Genomic DNA, 27365 nt, shown 5'->3' with positions numbered 1-27365 from the left:
ATCGCAGCACTCTGAACCACTTTTAATACTTATAAGTTGAAAATGATACGCCTATAATGACGCCATGGAGTAGGCCCCCTACGGTTGTTTTGCAGAGGCCTCTAAAAGTTAGAATGTGACATCAGGGTTTCTCAAACAGCTGCAGGTGCTTCTACAGAACAACAGCTGCTCCTTGAATCCAGCTGTCTGTGTCCTTTACTGGGTTGAATTCACTTTTTAATAACAAGCCACACCAACAGTTTATAATCTTAATCTTTGACTATATTAATTACCCTCGGAGGAGAAACCTAATATATAAACTTGGTATATTATTATGAATCAGTTTCTGTCCATTTGTAACATAGTACTAATCTCTGAGTAAAGTTAATCAATTGGATGTACTGAAGCCTACCTCCTTACAAGTTTCAGTATTTTTGCATTTCTTTCAAACCTTTTATTATTATAATGGCTGTCAAAGGAAATCGAAGAGCAGCTTAATCAACACAGTGCAAAGTAGGCATTTCAGCTTTTATTGAATCAGATGAAGTAACATGCTGGTCATGCACAGAATGAGTACAATTGTTATATTAGTTTCAGATATAAGGTGACTTTAATTGTTGATTCTAAGGTATTTATTGTATGAGGACTACCATTAATGTCTTAACATTAAAACCTAAATGTATATCTCTCTATATCTATACATATCTATATATCTATAAATATATCTATCTATCTATCTATCTATATATCTATATATCTCTATATCTCTATATATCTATATATATATATATATATATATATATATATATATATATATATATATATATATATATATATATATATATATCTTCCTCCTAAATTCTAAAATCCTAAGGTAGATAATATAATATGCCTATTTTATTTCTGGATACATGTAGTTTAGAGTTTTAATTGACTCCATATAACAATACAAACTTTTGTCAGCTCATGAAGTCACTCTCAGTGCCAGTCATTATTACAGTGAATGGTGCAATCTTGGTGCATTTAGGCCCAGACTCAAATGTTGCTGCATGGCACACAGTCTACAGCTGCTATGGCCAAACTAAAAGGTACATACAGATAATGCATCATATAATACGGCAACAAACCTGATTGTCAACATCCTGAAAACCAAATGGCCAGAAGAAAATCTCAAGTCTCAGAGACACCCCAAAATATATGCTATATGGCAAATTACATTGAAACATCACTGTGTACGATTCCACTAGCTGTTGTCATGTTTACGCTGTAAAGTTGTGTTTTGAGTAAATTCAACTAAACTCACTTCACTAAAGTCTACAATCTAAATTGTACACATTGCCTCTTTACAAAGTCCCCCATTTACATTTAGGGACATAGATAATCGGGGGCAGGACAAAAATCAAGACGCAAATGATTTCTTACAGCAAATACTGAGATACTGATTGCTAAGCTATTGAGGACTTTAAAGATACATGTGTCTTTGATATAGATCCTCCCTGAACTGCTAACAATGAACAGTTAATAGAATAGTGCAACATGCAAAATAAAATATAGATTGTTTGCTCAACATTATTTTTGGGGCAAGAAAATGAAACAGAAGTGGCATACATGTTAAACAATCATATGTTGTCGCATTACGGAATTTATGAATAGATTAGGTTTTCTTGTGAACAGAACCCGCCATGAAAGGGCAGTGACTGGAACATAAATGCAACATTTGTGGTTTTAAATAAGAAATACCAATTACCTCCGGGATGTCACATTCATTAATTATTTTCAATAAATTGAGGGTGTAATCAAAGCCTCAACCAATCATAAACAGGCAACTTTATCGGCAGATCCGGTCTGATTTAATCTCAACAAGCAGTCACAGTACTGTGGATCTGCTGATCAGATCAATTGGAATTCAATCTATTTCACTCACTCTCACATGCGTGCTTGAAAGGAGCTAAAAGGCGTCGTTGGGCCATTATAAAGAGCTAAGGAAGTCATTATCTGAGAGAAGTAGCCAATCAGGGGTTGGAATAGACGTGCACTGCATTGCCATGCCTGTCTGTCTGTGGACTAGGTTTGGGTTTGATAAAGAATGTGGACAGATAAGCACTTAACACAGCCTTCAGGATTAGCCTTGCAGCAGCCTCATCCAACAAGACACTAGACATAATATTACAACATAGATGAGCAACGACACAAGGTTGTGATGAGCTCTGTTTTCTAACATTCTGGATGAGTAAAAGCTAGAGAAAAGTGTTACTTTGTTGTTGATCTACCCTTGTCTACCTTGAACTATTGGATGTACAAACACACACACACGCACAGACAAATACACAAAAACACACAGACACACACACACATTCATTACATGATCACATTTTGCTGTAATTTCCCCCTTCAAACCATAAAGCAATTTCTCTCTCTCTCTCTCTCTCTCTCTCTCTCTCTCTCTCTCTCTCTCTCTCTCTCTCTCTCTCTCTCTCTCTCTCTCTCTCTCTCTCTCTCTCTCTCTCTCCCTCTCTCTAAACTAATTAACTACTGAAAACCTTCAGTCCAACAGCATAAGAGATACCTGAGCCTGTAGATTTCTGTACACATACAAGCACACACACACACACGCACACGCACACACACACACACACACACGAACACACACACACACACACACACACACACACACACACACACACACACACACACACACACACACATATACACCTCAACCCCACACACTATCCCTAGGACCCTATGGACCTTAAAGACCTCTCCTCGGCTCTACTGGATGCTGAGCTTCTTGGAGGATACGACTGAAGCAGAGGAGGTGTGAATGGCTTTGGACTCGGCCATGGGGCTGACCACACCCTGGATCAGGTTCTTGTTGAGGTCTCCACCTTCGTGGCTTTCGGAAGTGAGTCTGGAGTAGGCTGCGGTGCCGGTCAGGTCTAACAGGTCTTCCAGGGCACAGCTGTTGCTCACGCTGTGGATCTGGGTCTCGTTTACCGGCGAGAACTCAGTGATGGAGATCAATTCCTCTTTGGACACCGGGCTGAAACATTAGAAGGTGTGGTGTTCATATATAAGGAACACTCTCCCTCGCATTTAGCCAAATCCTGACATGTTTAAATCCCGGGTGGGGGTTTCACCATTGGAGGTGAAAACCAGCTTGTCAGGAAAGCAGTTGGAGTTGAAAGAAGTTGGACCCTTAAAGCTACCAGAAAGCCTACTCTACCCTACTCTCTACTTTACCACTCCCAGTCCATCCTGATACTGTGGTCTGTTAAGGGTTTGATAACAAGAGCCAACACTATGAATTAAGTTATTTTTTTGCTTTCTCTATTTTAATTCGAAATCATGGTTCCAATAGGTCTGGAGTCATCTACCATATATGAGATATTATAACATAATGGTATGCCCTAACCCGAAAGTATTTTTTCAGTATACATTTTTGAAGGAACAAATATGGTCCAGCTAAATTGTTGAAGTATGTTACATATTATACTATTCCCAAGTATGATATCTGGTAAAGTAAAAAAGTTTTAGATCCAGCATCATCTGAACAGCACCGGAACCTCGTCCTCATTAGTATCAACACGACCAATGGGGAGATGTCAGTCATGCTCATACAACCAGTTTTGGTCACCCTCCTTCTGGATGCTTCCAACACCCGGAGAGAGAGGGGGCTGGGGGGGGGGGGTTCTCACCTGACTTCCATGGACTGGACCTCGTCCCCAGACCCTGGACCCCTGACGTTCAGCGGCTCCAGGGTGATGGTGGGCGGGGTGGGACGTCCCACCGACAGCAGCTTGAGAGACGCTCTCAGTGTATCCTTCGTCTCCCCCGCCCCCCCGGGACCCCTGCGCTCAGGGCTCGACGCCCCTGCGCCGCTCCCTTCTACCCCCACTCCGTTCTGCCGGCCGCCCTCTGCGGCGTTGCGTTGGTTCTGGGTCTTGTTGTGGGCCAGGTGCTCTGCGTTCTTCTCGTGGGAAACCACGCTCTCTCGTTGGTGTGCTTTGGTGTCGGCTTGCTTCGACAGCTCTTTGTTCGTTTGGGGGCTCCCCTGTGTGACGTCTTTCTCTTCGGGTTTGCGGGCGACTTCCTGTATTTCTTGCTCCCTCGCGACAACGTTTGTTGTGACCGGGGCGTCCTGGGGTGAGGTGGACGCCCCGAGGTTCACCGCCTGTCCTGGAGCGTTCTTTGTGACACTCTCCTGCTTACGGACGCTGTTCACTTCGACCGGCCCTGGCGTCAGCTCCTTCTGCATCGTCGTGGTTTCTGCCTTTACCTCTTTCTTTGGGGATCCCTGGTTCTTCAGGTTGGCCTGGGCTGCCAGCTGGGCTCTGACCTGTAATGTGACCTTTTGGATGGCTTGCTCGTTTGCCATTTCACTAGTGTGAACGTTGGTCCTGAGCTCCCCTGTTGAGGACAAAGAATACAACATTGTACTGACCCCCCCCTCCAACACAGCGTGGGAGTACTACACAGACCTGGCCGAGGACGTTCAGAAACTGGCCCATTTTTACTCATGCGTCCCGTGTGTAGCGTCTATAAATACACCAAGTCATTACCTCAGTGCCTGAGGTGCCCTGCACAGAGTTAAAAATAGGAAAGAAGTTGCCAATGCTCATTAATCCAAAATCCTTTTTTCTCAGTTCATGAACTCAAATGAAAGCCTTGTCGCTTGCAGGAATTCATTTGATTTTGTGATCTCAACTGTCATCGAAGGATCTCAACTGTCATCATAGAACCTTTGTTGTTCCTTTTATTTTGAAATGACTAGTAGTTCAAAATAATTCACACCAACACCATTGATAATATCTTGAGTATATTATTCATATGCTGTGTGAAAAGTGCCATGCGGTTTCATTGAAATGATAACAAGGAGAAAACTAACCAAGCACAGCCAACAGCGAGGGAGTAACCTTCTGGACATGCTCAAATATAGCAAGACGGATCTCATAAGGAGCTAGCGTTCATCAGTATCACAGTTCTGAGACGGAGGGTCGGTGCAGGCAGGGATAGCGAGCCAAGCGACAACGGTTTGGACGTTGTCCAAAGGACTTACTGTACCTGGCATTGAGGGAGACACCATCTCCACTTGTCCCTCCTGATTCAATATGGAACAGAGACCATGTGGCAGTAATTAGGACACAAAAAAACACAGAGTATGGCCAAATTAAGAGTTTAATAAAGACATTTTACAAAAACAAAGAATTGAAGCAAAGACAGCAAAGGGCGGCCATCTTGGCGGTTGGCGGCCACGTTACAGCGTGGCACCACCAGGGTCAACCCCCTCTCACAATACCTTCAAGTCTGCCTCGCCCTTCCTCGTTCTCTTCATGATTTCCTCGATGCGCTGAGCAAACACACAAGGATGTTTAATAAGTCATAAAGTAAAAACTAATTGCACAATGAAACTGTTGTTGGCGTGTTTAGAGTTTAGAGAAATGGGAGTACCTTCTTCCTGAGGTTTCTCTCCTCCTCCTCCTGTATCTTCTGGATCTCCCGCTCTTGGCGCTGCCGTTCGGTCTCCTCTCCATCCTCTTCCTTACATTTTTCTTTCTGTTGAAGGACAAAAAATGGGGGCTGCAGTTAAAGGCAGACATATAGAGAGACAGGCAGACAGACAGACAGACAGACAGAGAGATAGGGCCTTGATACAATCTGGCCCAGCCCGGGAAGCATTAACGGTCAGATCTTAGCACTCCGAGATCAGATCTTATGTGCCAGGTCGGATTCTCATATTGTGATGGGATCATACAGTATTAAGTAGTGTGGACATAATCAGGAACAGATAACTGTCTATGTCCTTAAACAACTCCCAATGCCTTAAAGTCTGCTACTAGGCTCCAGGTAAACATAGGAGACTACCATGCACTTCAAATGAAATAAACTGCGAAAACTGAATGTAATACATTAATGTTGCGGTTGCACGCCTGTCATCAGCCCGTCCAATCATTTCATTCGGCCCAAATGAAATGATTGGGGGGCCTGCCTATCTGTCATCCTTCCTACCCAGCTACCTGCGTTGACTTTGCCCATGGACTCATTGTGCATAACCAGAGTCTTCCACAAGTTTAGTCCGACCTATTGCTAAGGCTAGCCAGCTTGTCCTGTGTTCCGGGGGCGTTGCCTCAGAAGGAAGCCTAAAGGGAAGGGTGGGGTTTTGTCAGTTGGGTACTTTCAAAACTAGCTGACTCTGGCTGGTTTATCCAAATTGCCTTCCCTGCCTTTAATGCATGAGTACAAACAAATAGAAAGATGGACCAACTCTGACCTCTATCTCCTTCTGGATCTGCAGCTCCTTGTCCTGCGCCTCCTTCTGTCGTTTCTTCTCCTCTTCCTCACGCTGTCGGATGAGTTCCTCCTGTTTGTCCCTCTCCTCCTTCTCCAGCCGAAGCCTCTTCTGCAGCTCCCTCCTCAGTGCTTCTGCCTTCAGGCTGGTGGAGAAAGGGTCGAGATATAGGCCCACGGATACAGGCAGATAGCATGTAACATCATATAAAATCATATATATATATATTCATATATCTTCCTACTCTCCTACTGCAATATTGCCTTTAATTTTATACTTGTATCCTCCAATCGGCTCCTCTCCTCCTCCTTAGGTCACAACAACATTAACTTCACACTCACGCAGGCACACACACACACACACACACACACACACACACACACACACACACACACACACACACACACACACACACACACACACACACATCTACACACACACACACACACACACACACACACACACACACACACACACACACACACACACACACACACACACACACACACACACACACACACACACACACACACACACACAGTGTAAGTAAGGCTCACCGCTCCTCCTTCTCCTGCTGTTGCCGCTTGTCCTCCAGCTCCTTGTGCTCCCGGGCCTGGCGCCGGCGCTCAGCCAGCAGCCTGGACGCCTCCTCAGCATTAGTAGCACCGGCAGACACCTTCCCTGCGGGGGCGACAACAGTAATTCATTCATTATTAAATTATAATAAAGATGAATCATCATCATCAACATCATCATCATTATCATTATCCTCATCATCGTCACCACCACCATTATCATCCTCAACAGCCCCCACCATCATCTTTATCCTCGTCATCATCGTTATCATTGTGCTCCACTCCCAGATTAAGGGTTTCGGGTTCAGACACAGATGGCGACTGACCAGCTGTAGCAGGCAGCTTGACCTCTTTCTACTTGCTTTTTGCCTCATATGTTTGTAACATTTTCCAATGATGTCTTTTTTTATTTGTGTTATGCTGAATAAACACAAAGGGAGCATTAGCAGCGTTGCAGATTTTTCTTTTCACTGTTTCCCACTGGCCATTGTCTTCTTGCAGTAGTTACTTTGTATATGGGGGGGGGCTGGCACTCTTTGCTCAGTATTTTTATGTTTTACCGTTTGCATATGAGGTGATCTGTGAGAGGTTTTGATGACAATTTAGTGGTACACTTAAAGTCGGGTTGTGACTCTGCCAAAAGTGATACTTACTAACACTGTGTGTGTGCGTCTGCGAGTGTGTGTGTGTATGTGTTAGTGTGTGTGTGTGTGTGTGTGTGTGTGTGTGTGTGTATGTGTGTGCGAAGTTATCGTTGTGACTTAAGGTTGGCAACCACTGGGCGTTATGATACCTGGGTCAAGATCAGCTGTCAAAATGGGACCCACCCTTACCTGAAGTCTCATTCCCTGCGCCCTTACTGGTCCCAGCATCGACCAGAGGTTTCTCCTTGTTTCTCGCCGTCTGTACAGTAGATGGTTCCGGGCTCTCTGCACTACTATTCCTCTTCACAGAGGTGTCCATTTTGGATTCCTCACAGTGGCCGCCGCTCCTTCTGGATTTGGATCTGTCGCCGTTGGTTACGAGGTTGGACTGGTGTCTTATGGGGGACGGAGTCTGGTGGCGTGCTGAGCAAGGAGATGAAGTTCTCATTTTGGATGTCACTCTGTGAAAAAGAAAAAGTAGTTATTATCCAATGACTATTATCTTAAAAGTGCAGCATGTAGGATGAAGTGGCATCTTTGGGCTGTCTTTTTTGGCTGCTGTAGAGACATGGTGGTGCAACTTGGCGGGCAGCAACAGTGGCTGGAAGAGGACCTGCTGCCTATGTGTATACAAGCCTCAGTCTGAGGTTACAAAAATGCAACAATCCTTGTTTTCATGGGATTAGTTCAAACATACTTGAATATGAATATTGTATACAATTTATATTCTACACACTGCAACTTTAAAGGTGACAAAATGTACCACCAGCTGTTAGTGTGATGAGCCGTTACAAGCCGTTTTGAAAGAATCTGCCTCTTTTGACATCATAGGTGTGCGTGTCCACCTAGACGTATGATGGATAGGTTAGCAACGTTTGCTACAGTCCACTGGGTTGGCTGGTTAACTGTCTATCCAGCGCACAGCTAGGTGGACAAGCCCACTTATGATGTCAGAAGAGGTCATTTTAAAACGCCTTGTAACGGCTAATCACACACACACACCAGGTGATAGAATATGACACCTTTAAACACTTTGCATCATAGGATATATGCAGAGGCTGCATATATATATGCATACTGTACACGCAGAGTCTGCATATATTTATGTATACATGCAGAGTCTAATTATATATGTATGTATTAGTGCTGTCAGTTAAACGCGTGATTAACAGCGATAACGCAAACAAATTTTAACGGCGTTAATTTTTTTTTTTTTTTGCTTTGGCTCAAAACAAAGAAGCAGTAGCCTTCTTCTTCTTTCGTGTAATTTCCTTTGGAACTATCACATAGGGATTGCTACATTCAGCAGCCAGTTCAGTGTCTCTCCGTCCAGCTGTACCAGGCCTCTACGGCCATGTGGTGCGCCAAAGGTCGGGCACTCGTTGATTATGTGTGAGACCGTCTGGGTAGCATTGGCAGGTGTTTCAGGGGCTTGATCCGGTCATTATCTTGAAGGACTGGGTTCTCCCCCAGCCTGTTCGGAGGCGGTTGAGCCGAACCCATGCCTTCCGCGGGAATGTTTGTCCAGGTGGTGTTGGTGAAGGGGTGGCGACGAAGGCGTGCAGGTCGGTGTTTGCGTCCTTCCACTCATCTTGCCATCTCATGTCCATCCATGTCTCAGAGACATGTCTCAGTGTTGCCTCGTGATCCTTTGGGGTGTGTTCTGCGGTGCTGGGATGATGTTATTTCCGCCAGGCTGGAGTGCCTTCTCCGCAAGCTTGAGGATCTGGAAGTCGCGCCTTACTTTTGGTGGATGGACTCCGGATAGTAAAGGTAGCATCTCTCTTGGAGTTGGTTTCATGGCGCCTGAGATGATGCGCAGTAGCCTGACTGCTATGTTCAAGGCAGTATCTCTGTATATTTTTTTGTATCGTCCTGTTTTGATCAGTATATGCCAATGTTGTTATCAATAAAAAAGCATTTGCACAAGGCAAGCCGATGCACTTCTCCATGTTGATAAGAGCATTAAAATGAGAAAAATTAATGGGACAAAGAAATCAAGGGGTATTTAGCATAGAAAAAAGATTTGTGATTAATCGCGATTGCTCATGATTAATCGTGAGTTAACGATGACATTAATGCGGTTAATCGCGATTAAATATTTTAATCGCTTGACAGCACTACTATGTATACATGCAGAGTCTGCATATATATATGCAGAGTCTGCATAGTATGCATACATGCAGAGTCTGAATATATATGTATACATGCAGAGTCTGCGTATATATATGTATATATGTAGAGTCAGTGGTTCAAATCTTTTATGGTGCATTATGGGTATTTTAGGACAATGTATAGAACTACATTTTTTTAGATGGCGATGCCCCAAATAGTGCACTATATAGGGACAAAGTGAACCAAATGGTGCACTATATAAGGCAGCAGTGAACCAATTGAATCACAGCAGGGGTCTTACTTGGAGGAGGAGGGGCAGGTGAACTGCCTCCCGGAGTGGGCCGGGGAGTCTGGTCTCCTCAGAGGAGAGCCGAATGCTGGAGAAGCCGTCCGTCTGTCCCTCCGAAAGCGCTGTTTCTGAACCCAACCCCGAGGACAACGTTTTTAAGTTTGTGACATAATAACTAAGGAGAGGTTGGTAGTTCCATTGCTTAGCTTGAGATTGTTGCTGACTGCAACTCACTGAATGATATTGAGAGAAAGTCAATTTTAAGATATAATAACTGATTGAACGCCATTCAAAATCAGGAAATACAAGTACTAGTACTGCACTCAGAATATATACATACCTAATATATAACGATTTTAGAAAACAAATATAAAGTCATATGTATCACTAATTACTGTAATTACTAATTCAAAGATGTTAAAAATGTACAGTTTTAACAAAGCGCTACAACACCCAAAATCACAGAAGTATTGTTTTCTCCCAATCGCTGATGGACCGCAGATGAACCATGACAGACATTACAGGCCGGCTGTACACCTCAGTGTACAGCCAGGAGGCCGGCTGTACTCCTCAGTGTACAGCCAGGAGGCGGGCTGACCTTGGGGGTGTTGGGGGTGGACTGAGAGCCTCCCTGGAGGCTGGCTCTGTTGTGGTCGGCTGGGTTCAGTGTGCCGCGGTACGGTGATCTGTGGGGGCTGCAGGGGGCTGTGACACATCCAACATTCAGGGGGGAGCACATGTGAAGGTGGGGGTAACACTGGTGCAGTTAAGTAAGGCAACACGGCAGGGACATAATGCCTGTATGTGCTCCACCTGACTGTAGCCCTTATCGTGTGTTTAGACCTCTGGTTCCCCACACGTGGGTCGGGGTCAATTTGGGGTCACCTAATTTGAAAATAAGGCCCAAGAAGATTGTTGAAACTTAAAACGTAGAGATTTCTTTAAATCTACTTGTCCCTTAATTTGGTGTGCCTGCGGCCACTCGGAAGTAGATATTAGTGGCATATGTCTGTGAAGGAAGATGCACAAAACTATCAACATTAAAAGGAGATTATACTTGGTTAAAATGCAAGAGGTCACCTCTGTCTAAGTAGAATTTAACTGTTATTTTTGATGAAGATGTCATCAGAAGAACGGGGATATTGGGTGAAGACACCATTAGCTGAAACTGCTTCTTGCTTGGCAAGCTTAGCCTGCAGCACACCCCAATCTGATTTGGACAGAGGGAGGTAATTATAGAACTCGCCAGGAAGAAAACAGCCAGTAATGTTGATAGGAAATGAGCCTATCAGGAAGCTGAGGATCTTTTTTTCTTTGATCCACAATTAGATTGCGATTGATAATGTGGCTAATGATTTGGTTGCCTGTGTGGTTGGCAAGTCTAGGCTAGGGTACGATGAGGTGCAGAAAACATACATGCTTACACAAAGAACAATTAAATAACGCAATTCAACGACATGGACAGTTTTCCTCCTTGCCATAATGAAAACGTCAGCACAACACATGGACTGCACGACTCACAGACACTCGCACACATTCACGGCCACATACACCCAAAGGTACAACAGAAACGGCGAGACAGAGACACCATCATGCTGCCTTAATTCTAAAGTACTTCTATTTTGGACCACGTTAGTGTTCAACTACCAAGGCTGTCCAAATGCTCATAACCAACACATCAACACATCAAAACAGTGTTGATTATGTTCAAATAATAATGAATAAATACAATTTAAAGTTTCAAGCAAAAGCCAGGAAAGAAATTTGAATTGCTGGATATCGAGAGGCAAAGTGAAGAGTTTGGATGTTGGTTATGGCATCTGAGTTTGGCAGTTGACCTCCCTCTTGCCTAACGGAGGATGTGTGTCGGTACTGAAGTGAAAAATGCTTGCCAAGCCATATGATTATTGACTGCAGTACGCAGTCAATAATTTGGAGAGGTGCATTGGGTGGAAATACTGGTGCAAGTGGTGGGAGATGAAAATCCGTAACCCCCCCCGCTGTTCTCACACTGGCTCATTTGCAAAAATCCAGACTGGAGACACTAATGTCTCCATTAAGACCATGTCAACACGACACTGGCTAAATATTTTGTCAAAAGTTTTCCATCACTTTCCATCTGAAATTATAACAGCAACAGGGTTTTCAAACCTTCCGTTTCATTCCTACACTGAAAGGCCAGACAACTATTTTCAGAATGATCATATTCATCCACACAACTTGGATGCTGGAAGAAAATGCTGTTGTGGATAAAGGGTCAAAACTGAGAGAAAAATATGAGCTTTCAAAAGTATCCGCATTAGTGTGTCCATGGCCTAAATAGACAGCCTAATGGTGCCTTGGAGAGATTAAGGTGATGGGGATGATGTCATAGCTCTGCCTCATAATCAGGGCAAAATGTGGACAAAGGCAGTGTTAGGAAGTAGACCATGAAAGTGAGTTAGTACTAGTAGTTAGTTAATACACTGTTATGACGCTGGTGGTGTACCGCAGTTATGCTGTGATGCACATCCTCTTAAAGGGGAACTGTCATACTCGGCTCATATCATATTTCTAATATAAAGGACTACACCTGTTTTAATTTTGTTGTAATAATCGTGTGTTCCCCTCTAAGATAAGGTCAGATGAGATAATCCACAACCATCAAGAGTCAACCACGCAGAAACTACCACAGAGGTAAAGACTACAATATTCACAGAACACATAATCCCGGCTAAAAGACGAGGACTCTACAGATGAAACACAAGGATGACAACAACAAAATCACACAATGTCATCAAACACAGCCTCACTTCCACAGCTCATCCTCCACAGATGATAACAAACCCCTGGAAAAGTTGGTTATCAACATGCATCATGGGAAAAAAAGAGCGAGCTGGGATTTGGACTGAGGAATGGGTTCTTCTGGATAGAGCAGGAGGGGGGACTGGTGCGACCAGCGGAGGGAGTGGGGTCGGCCAGGGTAGGGGGGTAGCATGGGTCGGGGCCAGGGGCCGGGGGCCGGGGGTCGGGGGTCGGGGGGGGGGGGGTCGTTGTTTCTTTACCAGATTCGCTGGAAGCAGGAAGGGGGGAGGCAATGCCATGGGGGAGGGCGGAGGCAGCGGAGAGAGGGGGTGGGTTATCACTGTCACCTACAGTGGATTGGACGGAGCAGAGCAAAGCAGAGACAGCAGAGGTTATAACAGACTTTACCTGCGGTCCCGCCGCGGAACAGCTGACCGGGGCTGACATGCGATACCACACGGGGATGTAGTGCTGAGTCTGAACACCGCTAGCGCTGAGCTAGCGCCGAGTCCTTTGTTCTCATGAGGTGCCGTGTTTGTTGGAAATGAATACCATATCTTGAAACAGGTAAGTAATGCCAATAAAAAGGAAAAAGGTGTGTTTATTTCCAGTATTAAATAAAAGTAAATGCTTGTCGGAGTGGTGTAGTGTTTCTTCATGATTTGTCCTTTATAATTGATTGTATTGATTGATGGCTCGGCCGCCTGAGCCATGCAGTTGTACAGTAGCTGCGTAGCACCACATCACTACATCACCGAGCCCCGCCGTGTGGCGGTGCCCTTCCCTCTACTGACAATCTCCTTCATGCTCATGCGCACCTCAGCAGTCTGCTGTATGCAGTGAGCGTTCTGCTCTGGAAACACGCACGCACACACGCACGCACGCACGCACGCACGCACGCACACACACACACGCACGCACACACGCACGCACGCACGCACGCACACACACACACACGCACGCACACACGCACGCAGCCACGCACGCACACACACACAGACACACACGCAAACACACACACACACAAACACATACACTCGTGCTTGCATGTATAAACACACAAACGCACACACACACACACATACACACACACACACACACACACGCACGCACACACGCACGCACACACACACACACACACACACACTTCTGCATAGTAGGCATAGTTCTACCTGCCCCAGTAGTCCTACCTGCCCTAGAAGCAGAGGTCCAAGGTAGTCATACCTGTCACTGTCTCCCCAGTAGTCCTACCTGCCCCAGTAACAGGGTATCCCAGTAGTCCTACCTGCCCCAGTAGTCCTACCTGTCCCAGTAACAGGGTATCCCAGTAGTCCTACCTGCCCCAGTAACAGGGTAACCCAATAAGTCCTACATGTCCTACCTGCCCCAGTAACAGTGTATACCAGTAGTCCTACCTGTCCCAGTAACAGGGTATCCCAGTAGTCCTACCTGCCCCAGTAACAGGGTAACCCAGTAGTTCTACCTGCCCCAGTATTCCTACCTGCCCCAGTAACAGGGTAACCCAGTAGTCCTACATGTCCTACCTGCCCCAGTAGTCCTACCTGCCCCAGTAATAGGGTAACCCAGTAGTCCTACCTGTCCCAGTAACAAGGTAGTAGTCCTAGTAGTCCTACCTGTCCTAGCTGCCCCAGTAACAGGGTAACCCAGTAGTCCTACCTGTCCCAGTAACAGGGTAGTAGTCCTAGTAGTCCTACCTGTCCTACCTGCCCCAGTAACAGGGTATCGCAGTAGTCCTACCTGCCCCAGTATTCCTACCTGCCCCAGTAGTCCTACCTGCCCCAGTGGTCCTACCTGCCCCAGTAGTCCTACCTGCCCCAGTGGTCCTACCTGTCCCAGTAGTCCTACCTGCCCCAGTATTCCTACCTGCCCCAGTAGTCCTACCTGCCCCAGTGGTCCTACCTGCCCCAGTAGTCCTACCTGCCCCAGTGGTCCTACCTGTCCCAGTAGTCCTACCTGCCCCAGTAGTCCTACCTGGGCCACTAACAGGGTATCCCAGTAGTCCTACCTGCCCAAGTAGTCCTACCTGCCCCAGTAGTCCTACCTGCCCCAGTAGTCCTACCTGGGCCACTAACAGGGTATCCTCGGTTCCAGCGTCGGTTCCTCTGCTCCAGCTGCAGGCTGCGCTCCAGAGATCTCTTCATCAGAGCCTCCAAACGCTCCTGGGAATAGAACACATCCAGCCTTTATGGCCTGGTGGCTTTAATTGTGCTGTGTGCTGTTGTGTCAGGGGTGGTGTGGTGGTTTGTGCAGTATTGTTTTGTACTATATTTTGAGCTGTGTTGTTTTACACTGAATTATATGTTTATGTTTTGTGTGGTTATCTCGCCTTGGGGTGTTGGGAAAGGACTGACTATCTGTATAGTGTAGTGGGTAGGGTGAACTCCAAACCTAAAGGTTCCGGGTTCCATCCCCCATGATCTGGTACAAGAGGTCTTCTTATGCCCCAGATGCTCCCTCACCCCTACCTGCTCCTCAATGACTTGTCTCTGGATTCACTGTAAGCTCCTTTGGTGCTCAAAGGGTCTGCCAAGTGGCTCAATAGGCTGTGTAAGCGTGTACGAACCTTTTCCTCCTCCAGCTGTTGCCTCCTCTTCTCCTCGACGGCGGACCTCCTCAGCTCCTCCTTCTGCCTCTGCTCCTCCAGCCTCCTCCAGCGCTCCTCCACCGTGCGCTCGTACTGCAGCCGCGCACGCCGCTCCTTCTCCTTCACCAGCTGGTCCCGTGCCACTGGGAGGGGGGGAGGGGGGATACTTGAAACCAACACTCATACTTCTCTTTCGATGCGAGCCACACTGTAGAGAGACAATGTCTAACATCGAGATCTGCCGGCGGGTGCCGTCAACGAGGAACTGATATTCTCACAGATCGTTTCACTCACTGATGGCTGATGGATGACTATGGTCTTTCTTATAAATTACCCTGAAATTAAAGCTCTAAAATGTTACCTACAGCCCCCATTTTTAACAATAATATCGTAATCTAATATGTATGTAATCTATATATCAATAATCAACAGACTAACCCAGGGTTTTTTCTCTTTCTTCACGTCTCTCTTTGGCCAAACGCATTCGGTCATCTGTCTTCAGGTAGCCTTCCACTGGAGGTCATTAACAACACAAAATCAGACGACGTACAGAGGTTAAACTGTTCAAACAACTTGAACGGATTGAATATGCCTATTCTGTCCTGAGACTTACGCAGTGTATCATGGTTGTTGTGGCTCGATGGTAGATGTAAAGGTGAAGGATGCCCGTTGATCTGCGGCTTCCGTTCTGTGGACGGGGCTGACGAGACAAATAAGAGAGGAGAGTACGGTAATAAGTCCATGGGTAAAACACGCATAGCTTTCGGTAACATATGTATGAACTCAGCCCCACGGCGTCGGCGTGTAGTACCGAGGATCATCAGCAGAGGGCAGTAACTTCATGCCCTCTGTCTCTGTAAATGTGATCGAAATGGCTTAGGGGGGCGAGACCACCAAGGGCGAACAGAAGAGTGAGGTGCAGAGAAAGTGCAATTCGCCCTCGGCGTGATAATTATAGGATAGATGCTGAATCCCACGGTTTGTTGTTGCCATGGAAGGCTTTTGCTACTGAAGCAGTGATCGAACAATAGGCAGATGTATCGCTGCTGACCAGGGGCGCCGAAAAGGGGGGGGTAAAGGAGACGGATTCTAGGGGCCCATGATGGAGGGGGGCCCCTAGAAGAGAGGCCCCTAATGATGATGAAATTATAATACAGAAATTATTATACTATTCTTTTCATGGGGCCCAAAATCCCTAGCGGCGCCCCTGCTGCTGACATAACAATATCGTGGATTATTCTACCAAATGTGCAATACCTTCATAAAACTAACATTATGATAGAGATTATTGAATGCACTGAATATACAACAGTTTGTGTGTGTGTGTGTGTGTGTGTTTGTGCGTGTGCGTGTGTGTGCATGTGAGAGTTTACACATGTTTGTGTGTGTGTGTGTGTGTGTGTGTGTGTGTGTGTGTGTGTGTGTGTGTGTGTGTGTGTGTGTGTGTGTGTGTGTGTGTGTGTGTGTGTGTGTGTGTGTGTGTTTGCGAGAGTGTGTCCTACTTGTCTTCCCAGCAGAGCCCACGCGTGCCGGAGAGCTGTTCCCACTGCTGGGGGACCTCTTGTCGGGGAGGAGACAGGGTGAGGTTGGGGTCCTTGGCTCACCTGTGGCAGGAGGCAGAAGGAGCAGCATGGATAGAGAACAGTCCTAAACTCAGAAGAATTCTGCCTATGATGAGGATAAAAGCAGCGTGAGAGGTTTCGATTGGGAAGGCTAAGTGATGTCACTGAGTCACACACACACACAAGCACTCCACAATCACACACACACACACACACACACACACACACACACACACACACACACACACACACACACACACACACACACACACACACACACACACACACACACACACACACACATTAACGCACAACACTAACACGCAGACACAAACAAAACAAAACATGAACTTTCAGACAAATGTTATTGTTTAATTTGTAACTGAATTATATACCAACTACTTTTACATGTTACATGCAAATAAATAGGAATTTCAAGGTTTTTTGTCATGTGGTATTTCTTTTCTTTTTTTATGTAGCAGAACCATAGGCCAGAGTAGCAAATGGACCAAAAGTTGAGATTCCAATGCAAGTCTACAAGGCAACAAAAGATGACAATCTGTAGTGTAATCCCCTCATTTACATCAACACAAAGCCATATGCCACAGAAATCATCGTACTACTGTAACCTACTTAAAAACGTCTGGTTTCCTACAAGAAACGTTCGTCAGGGCATGAGGTCGTGTGAAACCGAATTCTTTGCTGCTAAATTTTTTTCTTTGCTTTCCAATTTTTGTAATGTGTTTCTATGTAATCACAATGAAAGCATTGAGCAAATTTAGCAAACAATATTAAGAAGAACATTTTGGTTCTCAATGTGAAGGCTTGAGAGTGTAAAAAAGATGCCTGTTCGAGGTGCGTCATTCGCATTTCAAACGAAAACCCATCTCTGGCTATCACCGGATAAAATTCAATGCGAATCACAAATATGATATTTTTTGGGTACCTGTTATGAGTGTCGGTGATGTAGTCACTGTCTTCGCCATGGATGCTGTCACCGGTGGATTCCACCCAGAATAAAGGGAATACTGCCAGACCGCAGCGTCTCGACCCGTCGGTGAAATGCAAGCTCCGGCTTTTTCAGCGCCTGGGCGATATGCGCTATAACGCGGTAACACTGTAACGCTATCACGCTGCCATTGTGCTTCAAGGGATCTCACGAGGAGCTAAACAAATCTCAACGTTGGTCTTAAACCTCACTGAATGTCATTATAATCCGCGGATGTTGATTTGTCTACGACACGCCGAAAGGCGTGTGTGTGTGTCTCTGTGTATGTGTGTGTGTGTGTGTTTGCGTGTATGTGTGTGCGTGTGTTTGTGTGTGTGTGTGTGTCTGTGTGTGATGACAGCGATCAGGGTGGATGGATGAAGAGAGGGATGCTCTGTAGCAGGGTGGGAGGATGGGAGTAGGGGGGGGGGGGGTGGACCAGGGGCTGTTCCGAAATGACGTTTGTGTCTGAAATGCGCACAAAAATAAACGCTTTAAATATTCAGCTATCGCATTCCTCCAAATTGACCCTACACAATGTATCAAATCATCGTATATTAGTAGAGTTGTATTATTAATATACAAGGTCATTTGCCGACGCCGAGGCTTTTCTACATCAACATAAGACCTGCAACCGCATTTTGATGCTGCGAACCTCCCGTTCGACAGAGGGCGCTGCTTTAATCCGATCCACTGTCTCTAGCAGTGTTGCCAGATTGGGCCAGATTTCCAGCAGAATTTGGAGTTTAAGATAGGGAGGGAAATTTGTACCAATCTGGCAACACTGGTGTGTAGGTCAGAACAAACACAACAGGAACAAGGTTCCCCGAGAAGGACAGAGCGACAGACTAGAGAAGTTCCTACTTGTGGCTCCGGACGTGACAGAAAGATGCTGACTAATATCTCCACTGTGCTGAGGACATGCGTCCAGAGAAATGTATGTACTTCTGCACAAGATCTGTGGTTCACTATGAATAGGATTTCTGCATAAATTCTGATATTCATAGGTCTTCTGACCTTGTCATATCCACCAGAGGCCGGTCTGTAGCTACCTGGGCTAGCGCCTCTGCAACTGCTGCTGGATGGTGTTTTTGTGTGTGATTTGTCGTTCGTACTCACATGATACTCAACTGACATTGGCTTTGTACACCGCGTCTTCCAAACCCTTTATTTGGGATAAAACAGCATACATATTCGAGACTTTGACATGGTAATAATAATGTTATAAACGCTGTCAACGCGGATGTGTGTATGGTATCTTTTGCCAATGTTGAATACGGCTGGTTAACCAGAGGTCATTTGTGTGGAAAAAAAAAAAGTATTTTATTAAAGCCATCCTAACCTTCACCTGTCAGGGGACCGCAGCGGTCGCGTCAGCCCGTACCTACGCTGACTTCACCCAGCAGGCTTCCTTTGAAATCAAGGTGCGCATCCAAACAAGCTTCCCCTGACCTATATTATTATCGTCGTGAAATCCGAGATCAACTCGCATCATGCATCTCACTTAACTTTGGTACATCCCCCTACGAGTAGAAATGTGACGTACACAAGTTGGACGAGTCCCCGGCAACGGAGGTGGTGATGACCCGGGAGGAGGGTCTCAAGTATTACCGCACCATGCAGACCATTAGGCGCATGGAGCTGAAGGCCGACCAGCTCTACAAGCAGAAGATCATCAGAGGCTTCTGCCACCTGTACGACGGACAGGTGAGGTTTCCTGTGTACTAATTAGAAACGGCATATACAACTGGACATTTAACATCCTAATTAAGTGGACACACCTGTTATGGTGTTACTCTTCCATATCCAGTGAGGCACTGGCTCTTGCAAAAATACATGACTAAATATTTCATGACCAATTATGTGCATCACATTTTGGAATAATGTCAGAGCATTTGGGATTTTATTTTCTGTGTCTTTAAGACCTATGGATCATGGACCATGTGTTGTTACGTGTCCTGTAGGAAGCGTGTGCGGTGGGCATCGAAGCAGGCATCAACCTGTCAGACCACCTGATCACCGCCTACCGCGCTCACGGGTACACCCTCACCAGGGGCGGGACCGTCAGGGAGATCATGGCTGAGCTCACCGGTAGGTTGTCACTGGCACCGGAACCAGCAGAGGAAGTCAAGCATACTGCTTATTGATCTGGCTGTCAAATGACTTGTCAAGGAGTCTTGATGGCACATGCTGTCTTCCAGATGAGACTGCTCTCTTCGTGCCCTCATGCCACTATTCAGCATGTTGATGCTACGTTCAGCCATGTTAACGTGTGTGTGTGTGTGTGTGTGTGTGTGTGTGTGTGTGGGGGGGGGGTGTGTGTGTAAACAGTATGCATATGTAAACATGTAAACAGTATGCACATTCTGCACAAGACAACTTGTGCAGAATCATTATTAAGGCTAGATGGCCCATTTCTGGACAGCCCGTGTTTTGTAGGGGGGCATTGTAGATGGGTGGGGGCCCTTTTTTATGATGATGGTTTTCACCCCGTGCTTCTGTCTCCCTCCCCCAGGCAGGAGAGGAGGTATTGCTAAGGGCAAGGGGGGCTCCATGCACATGTACACCAAGAACTTCTATGGCGGGAATGGTATCGTTGGAGCTCAGGTAAGGACTTCACATAACCTGCTCCTGAAATGATTGGTTGTTCTCTTTGACTCATTTATTAATTGATAACATTAATAGTAATAATAATGTTGAACAGTACTTTGTGATTGCAACAGGATATAATGATTATAAAATATGGGACGCCATAATTGTATTGCATTGGTTTGGTTGTTGTTCGGATCACAGCTGAAAGGTGCTGGGTCTCCCTGTAGACCATTGGTTCTCAAAGTGCGGCCCGCGTGCCAATGGCGGCCCGCAGAAACATTCCCGGCGGCCCGCAATGACATACAGATGTAATTAAAAAAAAGAAAAAAATCTACACAAATAAATAAATATTAAGAGAAAAGTCAACTCTCTCTAGCTTTTAATTAAATCCTGTTACATTTGTTAGTTTTAATCCGACTGTACATTACTTTGAAAGGATGAACCTCAGTTTCGTGATTTAGACCTCACTTGACCTCAGTCCCAGAGGTCCACGGAGCAATGTTTTTTTCACCACTGGGATGCTGACGGCGTTTCCCGCCAGATTTTTTTCCCTCAGTCAAAAGTTGGGTTCCTAAATTGGCCCTCAGCTTTCAAAACTTTGAGAACCCCTGCTGTAGACTTTCTTGAGCACGATGGCTAACCCTTTTTCAGGAAAAAGAATATGAAACGACAGTTTCTTTTGTTAAAAGTATCATCTCAGTGCCAGAATGGTTAATCTGGATGTTGTCTGTCCACCCCAGGTTCCACTGGGAGCCGGCGTAGCTCTGGCCTGTAAAATCCAAGGGAATAACGAGCTCTGTGTCTCTCTGTACGGAGACGGAGCTGCTAACCAGGTAGGACTCACGTACTTGTATTTGTTTAACGACTAGTCTTTAACTACTGTAGTTTGTAATTGTAATTAATTTGGAGATTAATCAGGATGTATGGGAAAATAGCTCGGGGCCAATGCATTTAATCAGAATCAGAATACAGAAAACTAGTGTCAATTATGCAAATCAAGTAATACATTTAACCATTGTTATATTTCAGCCGTGGATATATTCTTTTATTACTGTTACGGCCCAGCTCTTACAGGAAATGGAAGCAGCAGAGAACCACATGGTGTTGTATTTATTGCTAGGTAGTTGTGAAAGATATATATATATATATATATATATATATATAGACATCCCAAAAAAGTCTCTAAAACGACCTGTGCTTTGATTCACGCTGAGGACTAAAAGAGATCTAAAGCCGTGAAAGACTAGGACCATCGGCGGTCCAAGTCTAGCAGTTTAAACTGAAATCTGAAACACTGGAACAACAGCATTAAAGAGGAGCGATACCCGGGCTCCAGTCGGTAACTCTGCTACACCTGGGCGAGTTGGACCGCTGAGTGAGGCCTTCACGCCCCGCTTTAGAACGCTTTATGCTCTGTATGGGCTTTGAGGGCAGTAGCGAAAACTAAAGAATTAGAGTTATTCTAATTCGTTAGTGGCCTTTATTCTGCTGAATTGATTGTGCCACATTTGTTCTATACACTGAAAAACTTCATTCACATGTCCCACATCATATTTGATTGATTTGCGGGAATCGATTAAATGATGCACAATACACTCAATCCTGTGTTAAAATCAGGCCCTGGAACGGTTAAAGAGGAAAATCAGAACCCTTTAGATCCATAGTCACGGTCGGGGCATGTATGTATTGTTCCCTTCATTTGCCTCACAGATTTCAGTCCACGGCATGCAGAGCCTTCAAATAAAGTTATTGGTGGATTACAATATCCAGTGGTCCTTCTTAGTTGACACGGAATGGTGTGTAGTCGCTGTCCTTGCAGGGCTCAAGACATTTTCTACTGGTGGCACTGGTGCTATAAACTTGTTTATTTGGTGACACCCTTACAAATTTAGTTGCACCCCTTTTTTTCACTGTTTTATCGCAGTGTTTGCTCGTCCTTTGTCAGGTACCATCCATGAAGTGTGCATTGCATAATTTAATTTGTCATGTACAGTATGTCATACTGCTAAATGCCCTAAATGAAAATCTACTGTTGGCGCCTTGACATCTCTTTCCTCACGAGCCAACTATTAGCTCACCCCCTCCTATATCAAAAAGCTCTACCTGCTAATTATTAAAAAAAAATTTTTTATCTTGTCTATAATACTGCACTCATTCGCATCTTGAGCAGCACTAGTGCTGCAGTGCAATTTGATTGCAACTTTGTACAATGTAACTGAGTTACAAACTTGTGGTTTTCAAATAAGACGCTGCCGTACAGCTGTGCTACATCTTCCAGCACTTCTCAAAACCTTGCCACACATCGCTGCACCATTCATTGCCACTCAAATCAAAGCCAGAACAAGACCTGAAAACCAATTGGACCGTTTCAGAAATGAATCGTCTTCGTCGCGACAGCCTTATTTAGATAGTGGTTGGATAGTGGCGATAGGGTGCATTGTTTGGGTTTTAATATATATTTAGGTTTCTACAGACACTTGTGTTCTCCTCTGCTTTACCAAAAATATACCTTAGTGAACCCTAAACAAAACCATGACGAGAACCAATCCATCCCCACCATGTTATAATTGATCATTGAGTTCTTACTCTACGAGTGCAGCCAGCAAAGGGGAAGCCATGCATAAACCGACCGATCTGTTAACACGGAGCCTCCTTCGCATCACAGGGTCAGATCTTCGAGGCGTACAACATGGCGGCTCTGTGGAAGCTGCCTGCCATCTTCATCTGTGAGAACAACAAGTATGGCATGGGGACTTCAGTGGAGCGCTCCTCCGCCAGCACCGACTACTACAAGAGAGGAGACTACATCCCTGGTCTGAGGGTAAAGACTGCCCTCAGCCGCTGCTGGTTTTTGTGTTTTTTGTGCATTTTGTGAACTCACCCTTACCAAGCCTGCATGGGATAGTTAGAGCAGCCTAAAAATAATGTTCACTCTGATAATGGTTAATAATAAGCTAATATGGTCGTTTTTTTTGTTTCTAAGGTGGATGGTATGGACCTCCTCTGTGTCCGAGAGGCCACGAAATTTGCAGCCGATCACTGTCGAGCCGGAAAGGTAAACGATTCAATTCATTATTTTTTAGTCACATTTCAGTAAATGCACTGTTGAGTCATCGATCAGTCATCCGAGCCGTCAGCACTGAGCTCCGCTGCCTCTGCCTCACTACCAGGGTCCCATCCTCATGGAACTGCAGACCTACCGTTACCACGGACACAGCATGAGTGACCCAGGTGTCAGGTAAGGAGCCACCTCTCCATATAGACTCCTTCAGCAGTATCCAAAGTTACTAGTATTAACTTAATAGCCAATTCTAGTGTTTGGAACGGCATTTTATTTTATTTTTTTAACAAATGATTACGGATGAGATACTGAGAGTAGCGATATGTCCAGGGGTGCACATAATCTGGGATGCGTAACGTAACTTGTGTCACTACAACACTTTTGCGTAACTAACGGGTGAATGAAGAAAATTGAAATAACAAAATACATTGAGCAGATACTTTGGTACCTGCAAAGAAAAGGCAAACGGAGCCGGAGCAGAAGAAACTATTATTTTTTTTGAAAAGAGGCGCCAAGGCAAGATGTGGCGTGGCTCGAAAATAATGATAAGTGCACTGAAATGTGCGCTCATGTGCACTGTGTGCGCTGCAAAATCAGCTGAGCTGTGAGATGTTGGTCCGTGGTCAAGATGCTGCAGTTTTATAGAAAAAGGTGGTGCAAAAAACACTGCTGTGCTTAAGAAGTTGTGTATTGAAAATGGAATCTCCTTTATGAAACTGACTACTTTTCATAAGATCAGATGTTACAGTGGGGCTATCCGGGGTGCATACCAAACACCATCTCCCGGTACTCACTTGAGTAACTCACTAAAAAAATTATGTGCACCCCTCAATTTGTCAATTGCCATCTACCTGCAAATTCTTTATTATTTTAACCATGTATCACTGGTATGCAATGAATCTGTATAAATAGCGAAACTTGATTTGTATTGCCTCCTTATCCTAAGTCCCTGTTCTCTGTGTGTGTCCTCTGACAGCTACCGTACCCGTGACGAGATCCAGGAAGTGCGCAGCAAGAGCGACCCCATCTCCATGCTGAAGGACCGCATGCTCAGCAACAACATGGCCAGTGTAGATGAGCTCAAGGTAACCTGGGACCCTCCCCTTACCTTCCATTACTGTCACCCTCAAAACCTTAGTCTGATCAGTCTGATTCTGCTTTTCTCTAAAAGAGTGATCAAAGGCTATGATTGAGCCATAGAAAAGGGCCTCAACGCAGGATATGCAACCCACATTGTGCGATGTACCGAATGATCGGCCACAGATATTTTTATTCCACCCTAATCAGTTGACTCAAAAACTATTAGTTAACAGTTTAATGGGAGATGAGCGGGAGCGTTTTTTAATGACTAAATGGCGTAACCGAAGCGTTACGTAAAGCGAGTGCAGCCATAGTACTTGCATGTCAGCATAGTTTCTACGATGTGAAGCAAAGGCTTGACTGAAACCTAGACTTAATAACAGTGCTGTCCGCTGTAGCTGTACCCCTGGTCTGAGCTTGTGAGTTAAGCCGTAGACAGCGCTAATTAGATGGGAAAGGATGTCACAAAGAGTCAGTGAGTTACGGAACTTTCCCTTGCATACTGGTCATATATTTTTAGAGCTGTCAAGCGATTAAAATATTTAATCGTGATTAATCGCATTAATGTCATAGTTAACTCACGATTAATCGCGATCAATCGCAAATTGTTTTTCTATGCGAAATATCCCTTGATTTTTTTTGTCCCAGAATTCTTCTCATTTTAATTCTCTTATCAACATGGTGAATTGCATCGGCTTGCCTTGTGCAAATTATTTTTTATTGATAACAACATTGGCATATACTGATCAAAACAGGACGATACAAAAAAAGAGCCTATAGTGCAATTAAACGACTGCTTTGAACTTTGAACATAGCAGTCGTTAAAAAAAAAGCAGTCGCTACTGCTTCTTTGTTTTGAGCCAAAGAAAATTATTATTATTTTTTTTTTTTTAATATAAAATAATTGCGTTAATCGTGCGATACAATTTTAACGCCGTTAAATTTGGTTTGCGTTAACGCCGTTAATAACGCGTTTAACTGACAGCTCTATATATTTTGTTGAGTTTTCGCTCAATTTATTATTCCCGATGATACATTACAACTACTTTGCCCGTGTGCAAAACTACATAAAAAAACACATAAATTAATATAATGTCTCATATAAATATAATAACGTTTAGACAATATGTGGCTACTAATAAGCTTGTCTGTCTGCGGCCGGGCTTTCTCTCCTGTCCTTCCCCTTTCGGTCGGCTCTTTTAATTTAATTTCTTCCTTCCTTTGTGTAGGAGATCGACGTGTCTGTGAGGAAGGAGATCGAGGACGCGGCGCAGTTCGCCACCACGGACCCCGAGCCCCCGCTGGAGGAGCTGTGCAGCCACATCTTCCACAACGAGCCCCCCATGGAAGTACGCGGCGTCAACATCTGGAGCAAGCTCAAGTCCAGCAGCTAGTGGAGCTCTCTCTTCCTAGTCTCCCTCTCTCCTCTGTCAACCGCTCTCCATCACGATAAAGTAACACCTTTCTCAAGTCACATGCCTCGTTCCAGCCCCTTCCAGCAGAAACAAATTCTCTACATGTTTGTTACACCAGTCCGGACTTTTATAGTCAATGATGTGGTTCGGGGTGATGGGTTGGCTGCATCCTCGCTGTCTTTCCAGTTGGACTAGCCTTTAATGAACACAAGTCTGTATTGAGTGTCAAAACAGTTTTGAAGTTGAGCTGAGGATTTCTCCGCCTAAAACCGGCCTTGATGCAGCCAATCTAAACACTGGGATCATTTGTCAAGAAGGTTGTATCTAAAGATAAAGTATTTGGATGAGGTTTGATGCTACTGGTGCAGGAGTCATTGTAATGAATGTTTGAGGTTAAGTCACTATTTCAGTTAGAGTTAGTTAATAAGCCATGGTGCAAGAACAGTCTCAAAGCTCTAGATCATAACTCAATAAGCAAAAAGAAAATTTCCTCCTTAGGGGAAATGGTCAAATGTAGGCTGCGCAATTAAGGGAAAAATAATAAAGTTTACTTTTATCGGTTCATCTTGCCAAATCTGAGGTGTTGCTGTAGTTGCTTTTCAGAGCGTGATTTCGATTTCAAACACTCCCGAGTTGTTTGCCCTTGTAGATTATTTGTGCAACACTATTTATGGTTTCAAAATGTACATTCAGTGACTGAGGAGGGGATATGAGCTTCAGTAAGTCGATTATTGTGACCATATGCTGCCTTTTAGCAAGACTTTTGTTTTAAAAAATTGGAAAATGTTCCCATTTGAATACATTACAATACATAAGAGACAATTACAACTAAATTGTACACCATTGTCTTGGTTTGAAGATAAATATTGTAATGGAATACTTCATCTTAAAATATAAAATATGGGGCACATGTTGGCCGATTTAAGGGACCCCTATTTGTTTAAATTATTAAAAGAAAGGTAAATGCCATTCCATAAAATATTTGAATTGTGGTTCTTGGTACTGGGAAGGTAAATATATATGGTCACATACGCTGTTACGGTTAAGATGTCACAGCAAGAAGCAATGTTGCATTGACACCATGTTTTATTATTGACCGTATGTATGTCCTGAATATTAAAATACTATGTTGAAAGGTTCGCATTGTGAATGTTTGTTCTCTATTCTGGAACGTCAGTGAAATTACATTTTGTTCTACAAATTGTGTTGTCTCAAGTCACAAAGTAATAGTTTTGTTCAAAGTCAAGTATTTACGGAAGCCGAGAACGGCCATCGATTATTTATTTTTTTATGCACTGTTATCTCGTGATAACGACTTACTATCTCGTTTTCTCGATATAACAAAGGTCGTTTTCTCGTGATAACGAATTAATTATCTCGTTTTCTCGAT

The 27365-nt window shown here is 44.7% G+C and overlaps 2 protein-coding genes across 4 annotated transcripts; one reads left to right on the top strand and one right to left on the bottom strand.

The window, feature by feature from the left end:
- Nucleotides 1–809: 809 nt before the first annotated feature.
- On the bottom strand, nt 810–18186 carry map7d2a (MAP7 domain containing 2a). 3 transcript variants are annotated; one of them, XM_030362071.1, is made up of 17 exons: nt 17786–18186; nt 16780–16881; nt 15891–15977; nt 15716–15790; nt 15257–15420; nt 14753–14852; nt 12933–13019; nt 10487–10593; nt 9901–10016; nt 7674–7945; nt 6823–6946; nt 6248–6410; nt 5428–5532; nt 5276–5326; nt 5041–5077; nt 3675–4386; nt 810–3019 (listed from the first exon to the last, which is right to left on the bottom strand). In XM_030362071.1, the coding sequence occupies exons 1-17, from the start codon at nt 17823–17825 to the stop codon at nt 2749–2751; spliced, it is 2613 nt and encodes an 870-aa protein (XP_030217931.1). In that variant the 5' UTR covers nt 17826–18186; the 3' UTR covers nt 810–2748. The 3 variants fall into 3 exon arrangements, with proteins under 3 accessions (XP_030217931.1, XP_030217932.1, XP_030217933.1); XM_030362072.1 differs by having other exon boundaries at nt 9901–10010; XM_030362073.1 differs by lacking the exon at nt 12933–13019.
- Nucleotides 18187–18583: 397 nt separating this feature from the next.
- On the top strand, nt 18584–27114 carry pdha1a (pyruvate dehydrogenase E1 subunit alpha 1a). The gene is made up of 11 exons (XM_030362114.1): nt 18584–18764; nt 19183–19251; nt 19361–19534; nt 19792–19918; nt 20343–20434; nt 21160–21252; nt 23085–23240; nt 23403–23474; nt 23590–23657; nt 24457–24565; nt 25790–27114. Exons 1-11 carry the CDS (start codon nt 18717–18719, stop codon nt 25952–25954), a joined length of 1173 nt encoding a protein of 390 aa, XP_030217974.1. The 5' UTR covers nt 18584–18716; the 3' UTR covers nt 25955–27114.
- The last annotated feature ends 251 nt before the right edge of the window (nt 27115–27365 follow it).

The sequence above is a fragment of the Gadus morhua genome, chromosome 7 (genome assembly GCF_902167405.1).
Source record: "Gadus morhua chromosome 7, gadMor3.0, whole genome shotgun sequence".
NCBI lineage: Eukaryota > Metazoa > Chordata > Actinopteri > Gadiformes > Gadidae > Gadus > Gadus morhua.
The sequence above is the reverse complement of the archived record's forward strand: the minus strand, read 5'-3'. Positions and strand labels throughout refer to the sequence as shown.